This window comes from Nanorana parkeri, unplaced genomic scaffold, assembly GCF_000935625.1.
Source record: "Nanorana parkeri isolate BGI_ZX_2015 unplaced genomic scaffold, ASM93562v1 scaffold122, whole genome shotgun sequence".
NCBI lineage: Eukaryota > Metazoa > Chordata > Amphibia > Anura > Dicroglossidae > Nanorana > Nanorana parkeri.
The window spans coordinates 1129863-1149383 of record NW_017306390.1 but is presented as its reverse complement, the minus strand read 5'-3'; the positions used below and the strand labels follow the sequence as shown (position 1 = coordinate 1149383).

The 19521-nt window shown below is 40.7% G+C and overlaps 1 protein-coding gene across 2 annotated transcripts in view; it reads left to right on the top strand.

Annotated features, from left to right (window-relative positions):
* SRPX (sushi repeat containing protein, X-linked) overlaps nucleotides 1–19521 on the top strand; it is a 72044-nt gene that overhangs the window by 30426 nt on the left and 22097 nt on the right. Inside the window, exons 2-4 of one of the 2 annotated variants that reach the window (XM_018553507.1) lie at nucleotides 4119–4184; nucleotides 10539–10730; nucleotides 15982–16158. In XM_018553507.1, the coding sequence (XP_018409009.1) occupies nucleotides 4119–4184; nucleotides 10539–10730; nucleotides 15982–16158 (435 nt within the window). The remainder of the gene's footprint in view (nucleotides 1–4118; nucleotides 4185–10538; nucleotides 10731–15981; nucleotides 16159–19521) is intronic. The other variant, XM_018553508.1, reaches the window with a different exon arrangement.

Here is a 19521-nt window from a genome sequence, read left to right as displayed (position 1 = left end):
GTGTGTACACACTACAAAGGTGTTTCGATTCCACCCATAGATCATGCTGGGAGGGAACACACTACAGAGGTGTATACATGTTCGTGGTGTGTTTATAAGGTTAGTAAATCAACCCCACTTTCTCTGATAAACATTTCATACATTGTTGTGAATTGGGGATTTCCAGTCACGTCGATTTTATATCTTTTATATATATAGACATTCCTGCTTTATTTTTAATGTCATTGCAGTGTATGTTTTTAGAGAGGAGTTTTTACAAATAGGATAAAGCGAGCACAGAGAGGAGCTCAACAGGGTGGAGATGCTCACTCACAGTCCAATGAGATTGCTGGAGGTGGGTAGGCAATGCTGCCCATTTGAAGACCTTGAATAGCAGCGCCATCTACTCTCTTTATAATGCGTGTATAGCGTGGCAGGAGTGTTTAAATCAGAGGAGAGGCTGGCCAATATTATAGATATTTTGACTAGTACATTTTCATACAACTGAGTAATTTTAAGAGCTGTTTGGCTATCTGTACATTCCCCTTACATATCCTGCATGAATTTGTATTATTTTATTTCAGTTCCTCCAGTTGACACTTCCAGTTGCATGCGTTACAGACCGGCTAGTGTCTCTATATTTTTACAAGAAAGGCATAGTTCTTCTAAAGATAATAGCAATCTCCAACAGATTTCTTCATACTGTACAACCAGAGTCTATTGTTGTATGTGTCTGAATTACTATTCTATACAAATCTCGCCTCTAATCACTATCCTCCCATTTCCTTTTGCATTTGAAGTGATCCAGACACTGTAATTGTGTGGTTTGTGCAGTCTGAATATAAAAGGATGAACGTGACAGAATAACCATCTTATTATGAATGGACTCAGGCACAGCGCATTTTTATTTTGATGCAAATTGATGCCGATTGTTGTTTCGGGTCAGCTTGTTTCCGGCTGAATCCGAGATATGTTTCTTCCTTCTTTCAGATATTGCAGAGTGGAGTTTTGTTTTTCAGATTCAGGATTTATAATTTACAATATTATAGACTTATTTAGAAATGGTAACAAAGCTAATGGCAATAACTTATGACAACAAATTAGATGGATGTGCTCTATGAATATGCTTAAAAGTAGAAATGAATACAATACTGGACAGTGATTCTCAGAATGTGTTATGTTTATTATAAACAATATACTTAATTACAAAATCACATTATTAAAGTGGGAAAAACAATCTGTAATCCTAAAAACAGGGCAGGAGTAGAGAAATAATAATTACACTGGTCTACAAGGAGAAAGCCTCGAATAAGAAAGTAGTTAAAGTTTACCAAAATAAAGGAAAATTAAGTCCTGAGTATTACTTGGCTCCAGTTTCCAAAATACAGCTTCCGGTCAAAATTGCATCAAAATAATTCAAAATGACGAAGGAGATGTGTGATTATGCTCCATAACTTCCTTTTCTGCAAAATGTGATATAGCAATGAGAATGGTGCCACACCAATCATTATAGATTTCTCTTTTTATTGATACCAATAACATAACTTTCCATTCTATTATTGGTTTTTCATGTAACATTTTCATGCTTTTTGCATGAAAAACTGACAAGCTCTAACATCAGATCAAATGACAAGGTTCCATCTTTATTCGGTATCTAAACTGAGCTTTTTGGCTTTTCTCCTGTGAACCTTTGGGTCAGCTGACATCGACATCCCTGGATCAGCTGCATTCTGCTCATCGACTATATCATCATCTGAGTCTAGAGAGTAGGATTCTGGTGGATCTGGAATAGGCAAGTCCTCACCATCGGGTACAGGACGCAGTGCGGATGGAATGTTTGGATATTCCATGGTCCATTTCTTCTTTCTTGAGATCCCTTTTGCAATTGGGGGAACCATGCAAAAATAGCAGTCTCTACTATGATTGGTTTGTTCCCTCCACACCATTGGGACTGCGAAAAGCATGGACTTTTTCTTCTTGTTTAACCAATGGCGCAGATAAGTTGCACATGTAATGCAACAATAATAAGGGGCCCAACTCTTGTGTATCTTATTTGTGTATCACTGAGCTGTAGATCCTCAACTCATCTCTGGATTGGTGTTGACACTGTCCTTCCTTCTGGAGGGTGGCTACTTTTGTTCCCCATGGTCCCTGTGTGTGTTGTAAAGTAGCCACCACTCCAGGCTCACTCCTGTGATGGACTACAACCTTAATACAAATTAGTAAATAGAGATTGCAGTCCATCACGGGAGCGAGCCTGGAGTGGTGGCTACTTTACAACACAAACAGATCATGGGGAACAAAATTAGCCACCCTCCAGAAGGAAGGATAGTGTCACCACCAATTCAGAGATGATTTGAGGCTCTACAGCTGCTGGTTGTTTACATTCGAGGGTTGGCAGCCTGCCAAGATCTGCTCTCCAAAGAAAAAAAAATAAGATTTCCTTTCCAGTTTTGTAAACTTTGAAAATGACTTTCTCCTCAATGTTTATAGCTATAGAGATGAATAAAGGGTTGATTTAAAAGTGCTTTTTACTGCTTTTTCAGAATATGTAAATACGACAGTGTGCATGATCTGGACACAGGTTTTCTTTAAACTACATAAAGCAATTTATCACAGACAGATAGTCTATGCCTTTGTGATCCTTGATTTTACTATTCCGATGTACAATTGTGGACTAATATTGACAGTATTTGTTTCATTGGCAGGATGCCTATTACCCCGCTCTTGAATACTATCATTGCTCGTAGTGCTTATTTCATAGAATACTACTGTTTTACATTTGTGTCAAATTGTGGATTTATAGAAAGGTCCCTTTAGACTGGATCTGTAAATCTAATAAGCAATATATTGATTGTCACTAAATGGTGAGTGAAAGCTATTAGATAATTGGTGCTATGTTTCAATGCTTTTTAAAGGTTAATGAAGAATATTTATTGTTTTTGGTTACAGGCGAAACTGCAAAACCCTGAACGATTTTATTCTAAATACTTGAATGAATTAACTATTCATGTTAACTGGCTTTATATTACAGCACTTACTATGCAATGCTAAAATAATAAATCTAATAATACTATTATTTACTAACCAAATTTACAAAGTTCAGTCCTTATCCTGATCCTTCATAAATATTTGTGTGGTCAAGGGCAAATGTGCAATACACCAATGCGGCCCCCAACTATACCTGTTGTATTTGAAGATGACAGGTTTAGAAATAAACTAAAAAACACTGGCATTAATTAAGTACACTCAGGTGATGTGTGAATCCCAAGCAATGTGCAGATATCATATCCTTAAAGCAGAACTCCGAGGAAAATTTTTCTTGAACTTTGCAATTATGTGCTAATTATGTCTAGGATCTAGGACAAGTTATACTCACCCGATCTCTTAGATAGGTCCCTTCCACTTCACTCCCCCTCACAGGACATGATAACTTATGGGACCTTCGACCACTGCAGCAGAAGGGGAGCGAGGCGGAAGGCACTGGTCTAAGAGCAAGCCGGCGTTAAGTATCAGGTGAGTATAACTTTGTTATTATTGAACCTAGACAAAAACGAGCACTTAACCCTTGCAGTACAAAGGTGCAAGGGTTAGGAAACATTTTCCTTGCTTTAATAGTTCCCTCTCCAAGACAATGTACTTTGCTGCTGCAATCCATATCCAATGTATGTTCAAACACTTACAGAAGAAGCACAGGTTGAAATAAATGAGCCTGTATTGGGTAAATATTTAAAACAAAATTTATAAATGTTTATTTTTGCCAACCACTTTGTCCTTTAAAGATCTAGGAAAACAGCTAAACATATTTGACTTTACTTTTGCTATTTCTGTTTATACAGTATAGCTTGGGTCATCAGCCTGCCTCAAACTTGCAGACTGGGTTAATGGCCTGGATGGGAAGGGGGTTTAACACCGCGGATGTCAACTGGTTAATACCCAACAAGAATCAGTAGGGGTCTGTATATCTCCCTGGAGTTCAGCTTTAAAAAAATAAACTAAATAACCTGGTGTACAATTTCAGAATGGCACTATTAATGCACTGGCTAATAATATTTCCTAAAATGACCGCTTATCATATTAATTTCACCGCTGCTTCAACATTTTTTTCTCCGCCATTTTTTGTATTTCCTTTATTTTAGGATCGGCATATTCACCACTGGAAGATGATGAGGATATAAACGCATACTCTAGATCCCACAACAGAGGTGAATGCTTTGCCTACCCTGCATGTTGTATGCTTTGTGTGGATGTTATTAAACAACTTCTAACTTACTAAGACTTGCCTGATATCTGCAGCATACTTAGAACTGTCACGAATGTCAAACTAATGTTTTTATTATGTTGTCTGTTTCAAGTTTTTTTTCCCTACTTTATTCTATGTTTAGTTCATGTCATATTTCTGAATGTAAATGTTATATTTGTCTGTCATTCACTTTCATATACAGGGGGTATGGCTTATGTCTGTGTACGTTACATTTATCTGTGTAGAATTAAACTCTCTCTTATTTTAAGCAATGCATTTATGACTTTCAGTTTACATCTTGTTTTTCACACTTGGTTGGAATAGCCTGCAGTTGTGGACACTCTCTGTCTGTGTTGTAGCTCCACAGGTTTCCCCTTAGTGACAGGGCACCCACATAGGGTTGCCAGATTACCTAACCTCCTTTTTCTCTAGGAAATCACTATTTTACATTGACATGCTGGGTTCCTCAATGTGGTAACTGGAGCCCACAACTGTGGAAATTTCTCTTCACACTGTGACTCTACAGGAACGATAACTCTAATGCAACTGCCCATGACACCACATAATGTCCACTGATTAGCTAAGAGGATAAGAGCAGGATAAGTGCATTGGTGGGGAGTAGTGATGTGCCAAACAGGCCCGATTTCAGTTCGAATTTAAAATTTAGAACATCCAAAAACTTTGAAGTAAAACTCAATGCAAGTCAAAAACAATTGTCCCCTTTAAGAGGGCTTATATGCAAGTTAATGGCCATAAAAAGTGTATGGGGATACGGGTACTGCCCTGGGGGACATGAATCAATGGAAAAAAAAAACTTTTAAAAAACACAGTTTTTAAAGGAGCAGTGATTTTAACATCACTTAAAGGGTAACAATAAAAATAAAAAATCCCTTTAAATATCGTGCCTGGGAGGTCCCCTTAACCTGCCTGTAATGTTACACATCTGTACGATGTATAGAACCTGCTGCAGCAAACTTTTTTTTTAAGCGTGCAGTTCCCCCTCCCAAACAATATCAGACCCTTTTTAAAAAGCGTGGGGTTCCCCCCAGAAGTCATACCAGGCCCTTAAGGTCTGGTAGGAATTTTAAGGAGGAACCCCTCTCCCTAAAATGGAGGGGGAAAAACATGGGGTCCCCCTAAAATTCTGTACTAGACTCATGATCCAAGCATAGGCCTGACAGGGCCGGAAAGGGGGGGGGGGATGAGTGAACGCCCCCCCCCTCCCACACCAGGCCACATGCCCTCGGCACTGGGAGGGTGCTTTTCCAGGGTCGCCCCCTAGAAAAGGGGGATGGGGACAAGGGCCTCTTCCCCACGAGCCCTGGTTGTGGGGGTCTGCGGGCAAGGGGGCTTATTTGTATCGGGGTACCCCTTTAACAAAGGGCTACCCAGATGCCATCTCCCTCCCTTGTGAATGAGTAAGGGGGTACCCCTACCCATTCACTAAAGAGTTAAATAAATCCTTTGGCTTGATGTTGAATCCGAATGTGAGTTCAACTCGAACATCGGCAGTTCATGTGTTCGGCGAACACGCAAACTGCCAGGGTGTTCAGCTGCCTGCTCGCCTGCCGTGCACCCCGCACAGGGCACTGTGCCTTGTGAGCCCTGATCGGCTAAAGCCTTGCACCTGACTACAGGTCAGGTGCAAGTCTTTGCCCAATCAGGGCACGGAGAACGGTGAGAGCCACTTGCTGTATTTTTCTTGAAGACCTTTCATGGTCATCCAACCAGCTTTCTCAATTCAGAATTCGGAATTGAGAAAGCTAGTTGGATGACCAGTGAAACGTCTTCAAGAAAAATACAGCAAGTCCAGTTGCCTTGACTTATTTTTTACAGATACTAATTCTGACAGCATGTCAGGGTCAGTGTCACTAAAGGCTTCTGATCTTTCCCAAAACGATCAGAAGCCTGCAACATTTAGGGGGTTATTTACTAAAGAGCCAAAGGATCCAGCTGCAGCTTCGGCTAAATCTTCAGCTCGCTTTCAGTCGAACCAAAGGGCTGCTGTACGGGCTATTCGCAACGCATATGGTTTGGCTGAGCCGTAGTGACAGGGAAGCCGACCTTTCTCTACGCAAATGACATCTGGGCGGAGCCAGCCGTGATCTAACGGTTCACTCTGCCCAGTTGTAATGACAGATTAGCATCCCCAAATGATATGGGGACGCTGATCTGTCATTAAACAATAACAACTGGGCAGACCCCAGTTGTTATTCATTGTCCGGGACCTACTAGAAGACTCTGGCAGGTGACGGCCAATAGGAAACAGTTGGGCAGAGCTAACTGTCACCGCCAGCTCTTCCCAATTGTTTTTATTTTGCTGACATGTCAGATGCTTCATTATTTTTTTTATTTTCTTTAAAATATATGTATTTTTTAATTTTCCTATTTGTTTAAATTTTTAAAAGAATTGTTCAACTTTTTAAAAAAAAATGTATCTAACGATTTTCCTATTCTGCCCGCTACCTCGGAGGTACCGAGCAGAATAGCCGAAAGAGAATGAGAATAGGGGCGACCGGCAGCGAGCTGCCGGAGCTTCCGCTCAGCCGATGCAGATGTTGGATCGGCTGAGTCGAAGTCCCTCTGCTCTTATCCATGCAAGCTGCCCACAGTGCTCTATGTATAAAACTTCTCCAAAAAACAACTAGAAATGTAAGATTTTTTTTAAAAACAATTTTTAAGTATACTTTGTGAATGGGGACACATAACAAACATATAGTTGAGTTTTCTCAAATTTTACTGCAAAAGTGGAAAAAGACTTTAAGCACACATACGCCTAATAGAGTACTCCACATCCTATCATCTTATCACCTGCTAATACATTTTAGCCAAGAATACTCTGTGCTAGAACTAATACCATGTTGTACTTTTGACATTCAGTCCCGTTCAATATGCTGTGTTCCGCTATTTTCATATTTTTGAAAGAAGAGCATTACAAAGAATGTTCCACACATATAACAAATGTATCCCCAGCTGGCATTAACTTGAAGAAATACACAATATAACATGTAATCCCAGAGGATTAGCTTGCATCAGAGTCTCTATGAAGCACAGCTGGTAAGTAAACAAAGAAATCTTTTCGGCAGCTATTACAATAAAATAGTTGAAAAAAGCCTGAAAAATAAAATATTTCCTTGTATTTTAGATGAAGAACACAATTTTTTTTTAAAAGTAGCTATGAAAAAGCGCTGTAACAAAACCTTTCTCCTAAATAACCTTAATTGAAAAGAGAGCAGAAAATAAAGTAATTTTAATTTTGATAAAAATAACAATTCATGATGAGATGTTTATATATCTTCTTCATTGGACAAATAACAATTGCACACCTTATCAATATTTATATTTGTAAATGAAATATTGTGAAGAGAAAATGATCAGGAGATAAAACAGTAACTTCTACCTCTTAATGAATTTACTCTCTTGAATGTTATCAGATCATGTCATCTATTATTTCACATGAAATTTTAAAGACTTGAAAGCCAGATGTGCTACAGACACATTTGGCAGACACAAAAAGACATCCTTTGATCAGTAGGTCATCCCTTGAAGTGTTACTTACCCCCCTTCTCCCCCAAAATAAATAATATTCTGTAGCTTTATTGCTATTCATCTCCAGCCCTTGTAATGCCAGCGTCTGACAGCATATTCACAAAAATATCAAATCAAATCTGCTCAGGCGCAACTTTCTTTATGAGGGTGGCTACATTCGCTCTACATGGTCCAACTGTATGTGGAAATATAGCCACTCTCCTCTTCTCTCTTACAACATGGATTTCAGTGACAGTCCATGGTGACAAAACTGAGAGAAAATGTCACTCCTATTCATAGCATCCTGCCCACGCAACACTGGCTACGATCTTTGAGTGACAGTGCAAATTCATTGATACACTGACACATGTATTAGGACCACTGGTGCAATGTGTATTGGGATTTTTTGGTTGAGCAGAGTGGTGCACATGACCCAGGACTGGGATATCTGTTTTACATGGGTCGTTTAGTGACACTCTAATGATCACAATTATCTTAGCAGTCCTACTAGTATAGGTTAAACGTGTCCAGAATGTTCCCACTAAGATCAGCATTGTTCAGAACATGTTTTATCACACTACATATATTAGTGCAGATCTTTTAGGAGGGCAAAACACTACGCTAATATGTCTGTTTACCTACTTGAGGCCATTAAAACAGTTCACATTTATCTGTCTCATAAACACTCTCCTGGCTATAGAGAACTACAATTCCAAGCAATACATTACACAACAATTCAGAATACCATCAGCTATAGAGGACTACAAATCCCAGCAATACATTATACATACAGTGTATAATGTATTGCGGGGATTTGTAGTCCTCTATAGCTGATGGTATTCTGAATTGTTGTGTAATGTATTGCTTGGAATTGTAGTTCTCTATAGCTGTTGGTAGTCATTATTGCTGGGATTTATAGTCCTCTATAGCTGATGGTATTCTGAATTGTTGTGTAATGTATTGCTTGGAATTGTAGTTCTCTATAGCTGTTGGTAGTCATTATTGCTGGGATTTATAGTCCTCTATAGCTGATGGTATTCTGAATTGTTGTGTAATGTATTGCTTGGAATTGTAGTTCTCTATAGCTGTTGGTAGTCATTATTGCTGGGATTTATAGTCCTCTATAGCTGATGGTATTCTGAATTGTTGTGTAATGTATTGCTTGGAATTGTAGTTCTCTATAGCTGTTGGTAGTCATTATTGCTGGGATTTATAGTCCTCTATAGCTGATGGTATAACATACAGCACAATGTACCATTAGTAACTAATCGAAAGCTGATTAATCGATGATTGAAGAGCGATGAAGCTGGCTGCACATTTTGCATCGCTCCCGCTACGCTAATAGCGTATCTTCTTAGAAGCTGCACACAGCGCGCCGGTTTACTTAGTAACCAGCACATGCTGTATGCAGCTTCTAACAGCGTGGGAGACTGGTGGATGCAGGGATCAGGTCAACTGCAGTGGCTCCCTCCCTCCACCGCCTCTGCCACCTGCACCAGGCCTGCCCGCCCGCATCCGATGCGGCTCTGCGATAGGCGGCCGCTCGGTCGTCAAGGGGGTCCTCGGTGGGCCCCAGCGGTCTGCCCTCTACAGCGCCTGATTAGGGAGCCGCGTCTGCCTGATCCAGCCAGTCCGGTTCACATACAGAGGCGATCCAGGCTGGCTGGACCAGGTAGACGCGGCCCTCTAATCAGGCATGTTAGAGGGCCACCCGCTGGGGCCTCCCGAGCAACCCCTTGAGGAGCAGCGGCCGTGCCGATCACAGACCCGCATCGGGTGCAGGTGGCAGAGGGGGTCAAGGGGCCGTTCGTGACGCCATCCGTGAGGTCCGGGGGGCAATTGCCACCCGGCTCAGTCCGCCCCTGCCCGGAGGAAACCCACACAAGCAGAGGAAGAACATGCAAACATCTGCATTGGATCAAATGAGCACAGTTCAGAGATACAAGAAAGATTGAAACGTATTGACTGTCATACACCTCTTTTTGAGTAAATAAACTTTAACATTGGCATAGTCAGTATCTGACCTGAATAAGCTGTTTCTATCTATGACTGAAACTGGAGAAACCCACATAATGCTGACAACTAGAGCTAGCAAGCAGTAGATATAGGCAAAAAGTTAAAAAAAACCCGCTTTAACAGCGGTTTAAACTTACCTCGTTATCGCTGCGCGCTCCCGCACCGAGAATCAGGAACTGCTCGTGCGGCCGCAAAGGATCTTGGGGCGGGCGCATGCGCAGTTCGGATTCTCGGCCGGGAGACGAGCAGAGACGCAAGGTAAGTCTATGGACGCGTGCACCCGCATGCAGACACCGCTGGATTGGAGGGACAGAGCAGTCAGCGCTGGATCGGAGAGCAGCCACACTGCTGGAGGAACAAATGAAAACATCAGGAAAGAAGAAGAAGATCGGAATAAGATACATAATTTAAGTGCTGACATTAACATGGGGGAGAGGGGAAAAAAAACTTTTGACTTTAATGTCACTTTAATATCTATACGAACACTTTGTACACACACACACACACACACACTTTTATTCAAAAGGGTGAAGAGGTTGGAGGAAGCAGGAGAAGTGAACAATTTAGGACAACATAGCTAAACTGGAAAGTGAGCTGAATTGGATAATTTTTCCAAATCAGCTATTTGGGCCATTTGGCTAATTTACATCATTTGTTCAGATCCTTTCTCATCGGTGTTTATTGTGATGCCAAGTTTCTCTTTTTGTGGACTTATGTTTTACTATTTTTTGTCTGTGCCACTTTACATATCATTTGAATTATATATTCTCAGATACCCCATGGTGCTCTCCCATCAAAGTTAAAAACGGACATGCCACCTGTTCAAGCCCTTCCCGATCTTATTATAAAACTGTGAAAGGGACTCGGTGCAACATCTACTGTCAGAAAGGCTATGAACTAAGCGGGGCATCGCAAGTTATCTGCCAGGCAGATAAACGCTGGTCTGGCAAATACGTATGCAAGCGTAAGTATCCTGTTTCCATTTTTACTGCTGTACTTTTTACCTCAAGTTGAATTTTTAATATTGGTTTTATTCCTATGAATATATTCTTTTTAGATTTTAATGTACAAAGTGCATTTTTGTAACCAGTGATAACAAATAAACACAACACAAACAGACATTGTTTCATTAGTTTACTCATTCTAAATGCACCCATAGACATTAGACGATCAAAGCACAATATATTTGATTTATGTATACTCTGTTTTATTTGTGAAGTATCAGGCCACTTATTTTTGGCCTATCAGTGTCTAAAGTAGGGATGCACCGATACTTTTTGACGAGGGAGCTTGGAGCTGGCTTCCCAGCCAATCAGGAAGCCAGGCGGCATGTAATGACGAGCAGCATGGAGACAGCTTACCTGCTAATCGGGAAGCTGGGTGGCAAGTCTTTTAAACGCCGCCTGGCCTCTCGGCTAATCAGGAAGCCAGGTGGCAAGTCATTACACGCCGCCTGGCTTCCTTAATGGGACCTCGGGTATTGATATTCTGAAAAAAAAAATATCGGTACTCAATACCGAAAGACAGGTATCAGTGCATCCCTAGTCTAAAGTATAGTCATTCGACAGGGCCGTTTTCAACTGTTCTCAGGTAAATTATGTATAGATCTTTTTTAATTTATTAATGTTTAATATTAATTTATTAGTGTTTAATATTAATAAATAATAGTGTAATTTTAATTAAAAGTAATTTTAATTTTATTAAATAACTTTTTTTAAATTAAAAGTAATTAAAACTTTTATTTTTTAATTTTTAATTAAAGTAAGTTGTCTTTTATTCATCTAGTAGGCTGAGCTTTAGGCTCCATTTTACATGCGTTACAAGCTGTCCTTATCTCCTCCCCCACTCCCCTTTGAAAGAAGCCTATTAATAAAAGCAGGGACAGTAAGCTTTGGTCCTCCAGCTGTGGTGAAACTACAAATTTGATCATGCATCTGACTCTGGGAGTCATGCCTGTGGCTGTCAGAGTCTTATAGCTCTTTATGGGACTTGTGACTATGGGATTTCTTAATCTAAAAAATGTATTTATTTTTTTAAATAAAATAGATGAATAACACTGACCCAAAAACATATAGGTTTCCTTTAATGTCATATTATTAAAGCAGAACTCTAGGCAATTCAAATCTTAACCCTTGCAGTGGGGCTACCCCTGCACTGCAAGAGTTAAAGGAGAACTATGGGGTCAGTGTTTTTCCCCATAGTTCTCCTTAGAGTAACGGGAGGACACAAACTAGCGTCCTCCCGTTACCCTAAGCTCAGTATACCGCGAGCTACAGCTCGCGGTATACTGAGACGCCGCAGCCAGAGCGGATCCCGACATGGATGTCGAAATCCGCCCAGCTGCATGAGTGACAGCTGGCTTTGCAGGTGGCTCTGCCTTTCTAGAGGGAGACCCAGCTGTACCCGCCTCCTCCCCCGTCTGTTCCGCCATTCAGCGCTGGCAGATCGGAGCGGGGAGAGGGGAATCCAGCCCCATACCATCGCTGGTGCAAAGGAAGAGGCAGGCTGGAGGGAGCGGTGTAGGAGTTGTGGTTCGGGTGAGTCCCTGGACAAAACATCAATGCAGTGCAGGGGTAGCCCCACTGCATGGGTTAAGATTTGATTTGCCCAGAGTTCTGCTTAAAGGAAAGGAATTTTCTCTTATTTATCGTAATCTGATTATATTAGGTATTCAATATAATGTCATCTTTAGCTGCAATATTACATTAACTGAAACCTGTACTCAGGGCCTGATTTACTCTTTCTGCTGCCCCAAGGCCAGGTTCCTTAACCTCTTGCCGTCCGCCCGTAGTAGAAAAACGGACGGACGGCACTGCTGCATCTGTGGGTTGCCGTCTCCAGACGGCAATTTTTTTCTGCTCGCGCGCGCCCCCTAGCGGGCACGCACGGGCAGAAAAGACCCGACAATGCACACACCCGGTACCGGGTGTCACACATATAGGCGATCAGCGGGTCCATAGCCCGCCGATCGCCTATATGTGCTCGTTCGCGGCACCCCCCCCCCCGGGACCGGCTCGGAGGGCGTCAGGAGGAGGAGGACGGGAGATCAGCTCCTTGCTGATCCCCGTCCGGGCTGTGAATGCAGAAGTGATGTGTGTTACATCACTTCCGCATTCACCTGTCAGTCATCTGGAGAGAGAAGAAGCTGATAAAGCAGATCTCTGCTTTATCAGCTTCTTTTGGGGTCCATAGGTGATATTAGGGGTCCTAGAGACCCCTAATATCTCCATAAAGAGGACCTGTCAGTGTGCCTTTGCTATTATATAGGGGGTTGTTATCCCCCTATATAATAGCAATAACAATAAGTGCAAAAAAAAAATATATAAATAAAAAAAAAGAAAAGTAACACATAAAAAAATAAAATAAAATAAAAGCCACATATAAAAAAAGGGGAAAAAACCCCCCCAAAATGTTTAACTCCCCCACCCCCACGTTTACGCGCCTATAAACGTAAATACGCGTCCGGTGCCCCAGCGCGCAAAAATTACAATTGCGCTACACATGTTACATATCGCCGCGAACGTCGCAGTGAGAGCAATCATTTTAGGGCCATCAATCACTGATAACACTAAACTGATGAGCGGTAACAGCTTTTAAAGCGTCGCCTATGGCCAATTTTGGGTATTATCGTTTTTTGAGGTTTCGCGCGCGCACGCAATTTTAAGGCTTGACATGTTTAGTGTCTTTTTACCCGACGTGACCCCATCTTTTATATTTTACCAAAAAATTGGGTAATAATAAATGTTTTATCATTTAATATAGGGGAAACTGTTTTTTTTTTTAAATTTCGGTAATTTTTCCTTAATATAGTAAAAAAATAAAACCCCCAGTGGTGAATAAATACCACCAAAAGAAAGCTCTATCTGTCCCCAAAAAAGGGTATAAAATTCATTTCAGTACAGCGCTGCATGACGGAATAAATGTCAGTTAAAGTACCGCAGCGCTGAATACTGAAAAATGGCCTGGATGGGAAGGGGGTTTAACACCGCGGATGTCAACTGGTTAATGTGCACCCTTCCCCATCAAATTTACTCCCAGATGGCAGGGCAGCAGGGTTGATTTAATTTTTTTTCTTTTTTTACTTTATTATCACTTGTACAGATCGAGCGGCGGCTTCCCCACTCTACATTTAGCTCTGCTTGTCCAAAGCAGGGCTAAATGTAGAAAACTAACCGCCCAGCGCCTGGGAAATTCAGTTTTTGGGGGATAGGAATTCCACACCCCTGCTGCCCCTCTACTCCCTGCTGCCCCGAGGCCGGGCCTTGGTTGGCCTTGTGGAAAATCCGGCCCTGCCTGTACTGAGAGAAACATAGTCCTCTACCCCTAAATAGGTCACAATGCCTACCAGCCCCCACATTTCTCTCATTGCAGGTTTGACTTAAAGTGCAATCGAAGCCAAAACGTTTTGTTTTTTAATTTGGATACATTGGAGAGGGATTAGAACATCTGTGACCGTCTGTGACCACCTTAGGGAGATTCACCCTCTCTTTTTGTCCTGGGCTGGGTTTTTCAACTCTTCCCTACATTATCCAATACTTAAAACTAATATGATGTATTTATAGTAAAGTTCACTATTTGTTAAAGTGGACCTTTACCCCCTTTAAGCAAAAATCACATCAGCATACAGCTCTGCATGCTGATATGAAATCATCTTACATTCATTAGTTAAACAAACTTGTTTCTATTTCACTTACAATTTCTTTTTTTCCCACTTCCTGGCTTTTCCACTTCCTGATCCACTTTGCACAAATGTTGTAATGTGGCCAAGCATTGCATCCTGGGAAGATTACATCAGCAGAGCATTGCTGGGAAATCTCATCTGTAATCTCACGAGATCTCAGGGAAAGGCCTTTTGCTCCCCTAAGATGATGTGCGTGGTCACATGTCCTAGTCACATGTGCCAGAGTTCCAGGAAGTGAAGGGAGATGTATTAATCTGCTATTAGTTAAAATGGCCATTGTCAGAAGACCGGGGAAGAAAAGAGAAATAAGGTATACATAGAATAAAAAGCCGGCAATTATCTAGAAGTATCTGTTTGTAGATTGTCATTACTAAATATTTCTAAAGGTGTGTTTGTTGTCATTTCATATGGGTAAAGTTCCTCTTTAAATTCTATCTGTCCCCAAAAAAGGGTATAAAATTCATTTCAGTACAGCGTTGCATGACGGAATAAATGTCAGTCAAAGTACCGCAGCGCTGAATACTGAAAAATGGCCTGGATGGAAAGGGGGTTTAACACCGCGGATGTCAACTGGTTAAAACAGCAAATAACAGCAATATCAATTTTGAGCTAAAGTGAAACTTAAGTCTGCTGCACTTACCTGCCCTCTGTTGGTTATGCGTTTAGATGAAGCACAGAGTTCTTATGGAATTCTGAATTAGGTTTTTCTTGCTTAGAAGAACATTATATCAGAATACAGCATTATAGAGCATAGAGAAGGAAACATATAGACTGATAGAACATCGTATATATCATAGATAAAACATGCATATAGAAAACTAGCACACAGACTAGCATAGAGTAGCATTGCACCACAGCGCCATCTAGTGCTCAAAATACATAGTTACATCTCTGAATGTCAGTGCATATTAGCATAGGCTGTTGTATTTCTAACACCCTCCAGTGATGGGATGTCCATAAGCAAACTTATCTATCCATTGACATGCACTCTTTGTGTTTTTCCGAGTTCATTGTCTTTGGCCATCTTAATTGGCCATCCTGGAATAACATAACTCTGGTGCATGTGGATGAGAGGTAATTCATCCTGGCACCCAAGGAGTGCCAAGATTGTACACTCAGCTTGTACACTGAGCTGTTGCGTGCTTGGCTTAGTATATAAAACTAAGGAACCTTGCTAGCCAGCAGGGAAAAAGCATTTATTGGGAGTTGCATGTCATTCTCAGGTATGTCCCCCACAGTCTGGGTCTCTTGTGGGCTCTAGATGCTGTTGGGGTTGCCCACACCTAATTTAAGCTGGCACTTTGAAACAAATGAAGGAGGATGTGGCTCAGTCATGACGGTAATTTAAGTGTTTTGATTGCTTTTTGAGACTTATAACATAACATAGTAACTGGATTTAGTATCTGTTTAGACTTTATAAGTGAATATAGATTCTTGTGGTATATGGGTTCCATGATCAATTTCATGTAGCCTTATGACCATTTCCTTTTGTGAAAGCATGTATGAAATGTATATTTTTTATGTTTATGTTTAGAAAAAAGATGTCAACCTCTCACGATGCCAGTAAATGGAGGGTTTAAATGTACAGATGGGGCATATTTTAACTCCAGATGTGAATATTATTGCTCACCTGGCTACCAGCTGAAGGGCGACAGAGTTGTAACCTGCATGGACAGCAAAAACTGGAGTGGGAGAGCAGCAACTTGTGTAGGTATGTTAGAAATAATTCCCACAATGATAAATGAGGAAGTACTGTGATGGTATTAGAGAAGGACTGAGAAACTATGCTACATATGAATGTATGCCTACATAGGTAGCCTAATGTCTTAGGAGTGGAACTTTTTTAATTTTAATAAACACAATTTCTGCAATATGAATGTATATTTGCCACACTAAAAGCAACCAAATCCTAGACTTAACTGGAAAATGACAGCTGGATACTTATACTTTGAATCTAGTTACTGAAGGCGAGACAGACAGTTCTTATTTTAGACTATTTAAACTGAACTTCAGGCAAACAGCTAATTATGCAGATGAAATACATACAGGGGGAATTTATTAATGTGTTTGTTACAACATTTTTAGTCTCAAAGACCAAAATCTCATGCTAACCACAAACTTTTATCTCTGTTATACGGCTGTTTTTAAGTGTTCTTGCGGCATGTTGTTTGCAACTTACTGCACATGTTTTGCAACATTTTGCATAATTAAACTGCACAGTAATTGTACCCAACATTTGCGACATAAGACATCCAAACTGTCGCATAGTCTAGAAGTCCTCTTAAGCACTTCTTAAAGTATTGCAAAGATATTTCAACTGCATACCCTCAAGTCATTTTAGCCCCTCATGGCTATTCATCCGTCCTCCAGGATGTTTCCAGCGAAGTTGTGACAATTTTGAGAATTTAAAAGAAGAGACAATTTAGACTCAGAGATAATTTAGAGACAGAGACAATTTAGACACAGAGACAATTGAATTAGAGACAATTTAGAGAGAGAGAGACAATTTAGAGACAAATAAAATTTATAGACAATCTAGAGATAGAGACAATTAAGAGACGGACAAATTAGAGAAAATTTAGAGACAGAGACAATTTAAAAACAAATGAGAGACAGACACTTTAGAGACAAAGACAATTTACAGACAGTTTAAAAAAAAGAGACAATCTAGAGGCGGAGACAATTTAAAGATAGAGACAATTTAGAGACAGACACTTTAGATACAATTTAGAGAAAGAGACAATTTAGAGACAAACAAATTAGAGAATTTAGAAACAGACAATTTAGGGGCAATTTGTATCCTTATGAAGGAATTTTGGGAATGAAACATAAACTAGGATAATAAATCTGTCACTATATATGCACGAGAAATCAGGAATGCAACAGTTTTTACTTGCCAAAGGATTTGTCAGCACGTGCCTGACACCTGAACCTAATTTTTCCCTGATGCAAGTAACTGTGACTGGACAATGAAATAAAAACCAGCAGACAAATCTCAATCTGCTCTCTCATTCTATTAGCATGATCCCTGTTCAAATTCAGGTGTTTACACTCTTGCATTACAGAATATACTTAATGAAATATTCATTCATTAATAGAGAGCTACAAGTTGAACTCAGGTCACAAACTTTTTTATAAATTAATAAGAGGAAAGATCTGTTATTTTCTGTGATGTGTGTTAAAGTGACACTAAACACAGGGGTTAAATCTTAAAATTGCATTAATGTACCTTAACTATTAACAAAATTGTATCTTATTTGTGTATCACTTATCTGTAGATCCTCAAATCATCTCTGAATTAATGCTGACACTGACACCTTCTGGAGGGTGGCTACTTTTGTTTCCCATTGTCCCTGTGTGTTGTAAAGTAGCCACCCCTCCAAGCTCATTCCCGGGATGGACTACAATCTCATGTTTAGTTTACTAATTTGTATTGAGATTGTAGTCCATCATGGTAGTGAGTTTGGAGCGGTGACTTTTTTACAACACACACAGGCACCATGGGGAACATGTTTTTCTAATACACAAACATTCTTCAAGCATGTCTTTTCAATCGAAGCACAGAGCAAGGAGACACATTTTTGAAGGCCATTGAAAGTTCAAGGAAGCCTCCAGGATAGAATGTTATATCCGTTAATGTGCAGGTATAGTCAAGTCAAGTGTTCAGTGGCAGATAATTTGCAGGACGTGGTAGACAGCATATCTTCTATAATGTACTGTGTTAGTCAGAGCCTGCAAGGTCATTTCCTGAGAGATTTATGATCCTTCAGTGAATTGTGAGCATGTTCAAGTTTAACTGCTTCTTCCTCTTCAGTCTTCAGTAATTTACAGGAAAGAGAAATCATCATCTATTAAAATGTATATAGTCAAACTACCACTATGTCTTCTTTTATGTTTCCAGTGTGGGCTCTGGATATTGGAAAGTGTAGTAATAAGTCAGTAGTTAATGTTGTGATAGCATTCATAATTATTTACTGTATCAGTTAGCTTGGCACTTCTGGAAACTATATAACATGTAAATGAGAGTTTATACACATTTATTTTTGTTTTGTTAGAAATCGTATAAGAAAACACAACAAAACAAAGAGAACTTATGAACATAAGTGCAAACACTATGGGGGTAATTCACAAAGGAGCCGAAGGATCCAGCCGTAGCTTCGGCTGATCCTTCGGCTTTCTTCAGCCACTACAGCCCATACAGCAGCCGGAGGCGGCCAAGCAGCTCAGCCGAGCCAGAGGCATATGCTTCAGCTAGACTGAGCCGAAGTGACACCCGAAGTGGGGCGAACAGCCTGCCGAAGGGCCAGCCGTAAGCCCCGCAAATGACAGCTGGGCAGAGCCAGCCGTGATCTCATGGCTGGCTTCGCCCAGTTGTAATGACAGATCAGCATCCCCAAATGATCTGGGGACGCTGATCTGTCATTAAACAATTAACAACTTGGCAGAGCCGGCTGTGACGTCAGGGCCACCTCCGCCCAGTTGTTATTCAATAGCCGGGACCTGCTAGAAGACTCTAGCAGGTGCCGGGCAATAGGAAAGAGTTGGGTGGAGGTAGCTGTCACTGCTAGCTCTGCCCAATTGTTTTTTTTTGTTTTTTTTAAAATTCTTCTTTATTTTTCTAAATGTAATATTTGATTAAATTTTACTAAATATTTGTCAACATTTTTAAATTTTTCAGCTTTTTTCACTATTTGTTATTCTGCTCGGTACCACGGAGGTACCGAAAGAATAGCCGAGCCGAATGCCGCTTAGCGGCATTTATCTATTCACTCACTGCCGTTCGGCCCATATCTGAATTGGGCGAACGGCAGCGAGTGAGCTGCCGGAGATTCGGCTCAGCCGATCCAGATTTTGGATCGGTTGTGTCGAAGTCCTTCTGCACTTCTGCTCAGCCAAACATGCAGAGCTTACACACAATCATTTTTGTTTTGTTAGAAACAAACATTGTTCGACTCACTTCACTACGGATCGGTTATTCACTCGGCTGCCTTTGATAGCTTTGTGAATAACCCCCTTTGTGTTGCCCAAGGCAGCTATATAGATTCTGGAAATATCCACTTAAAAAAAAAATGCA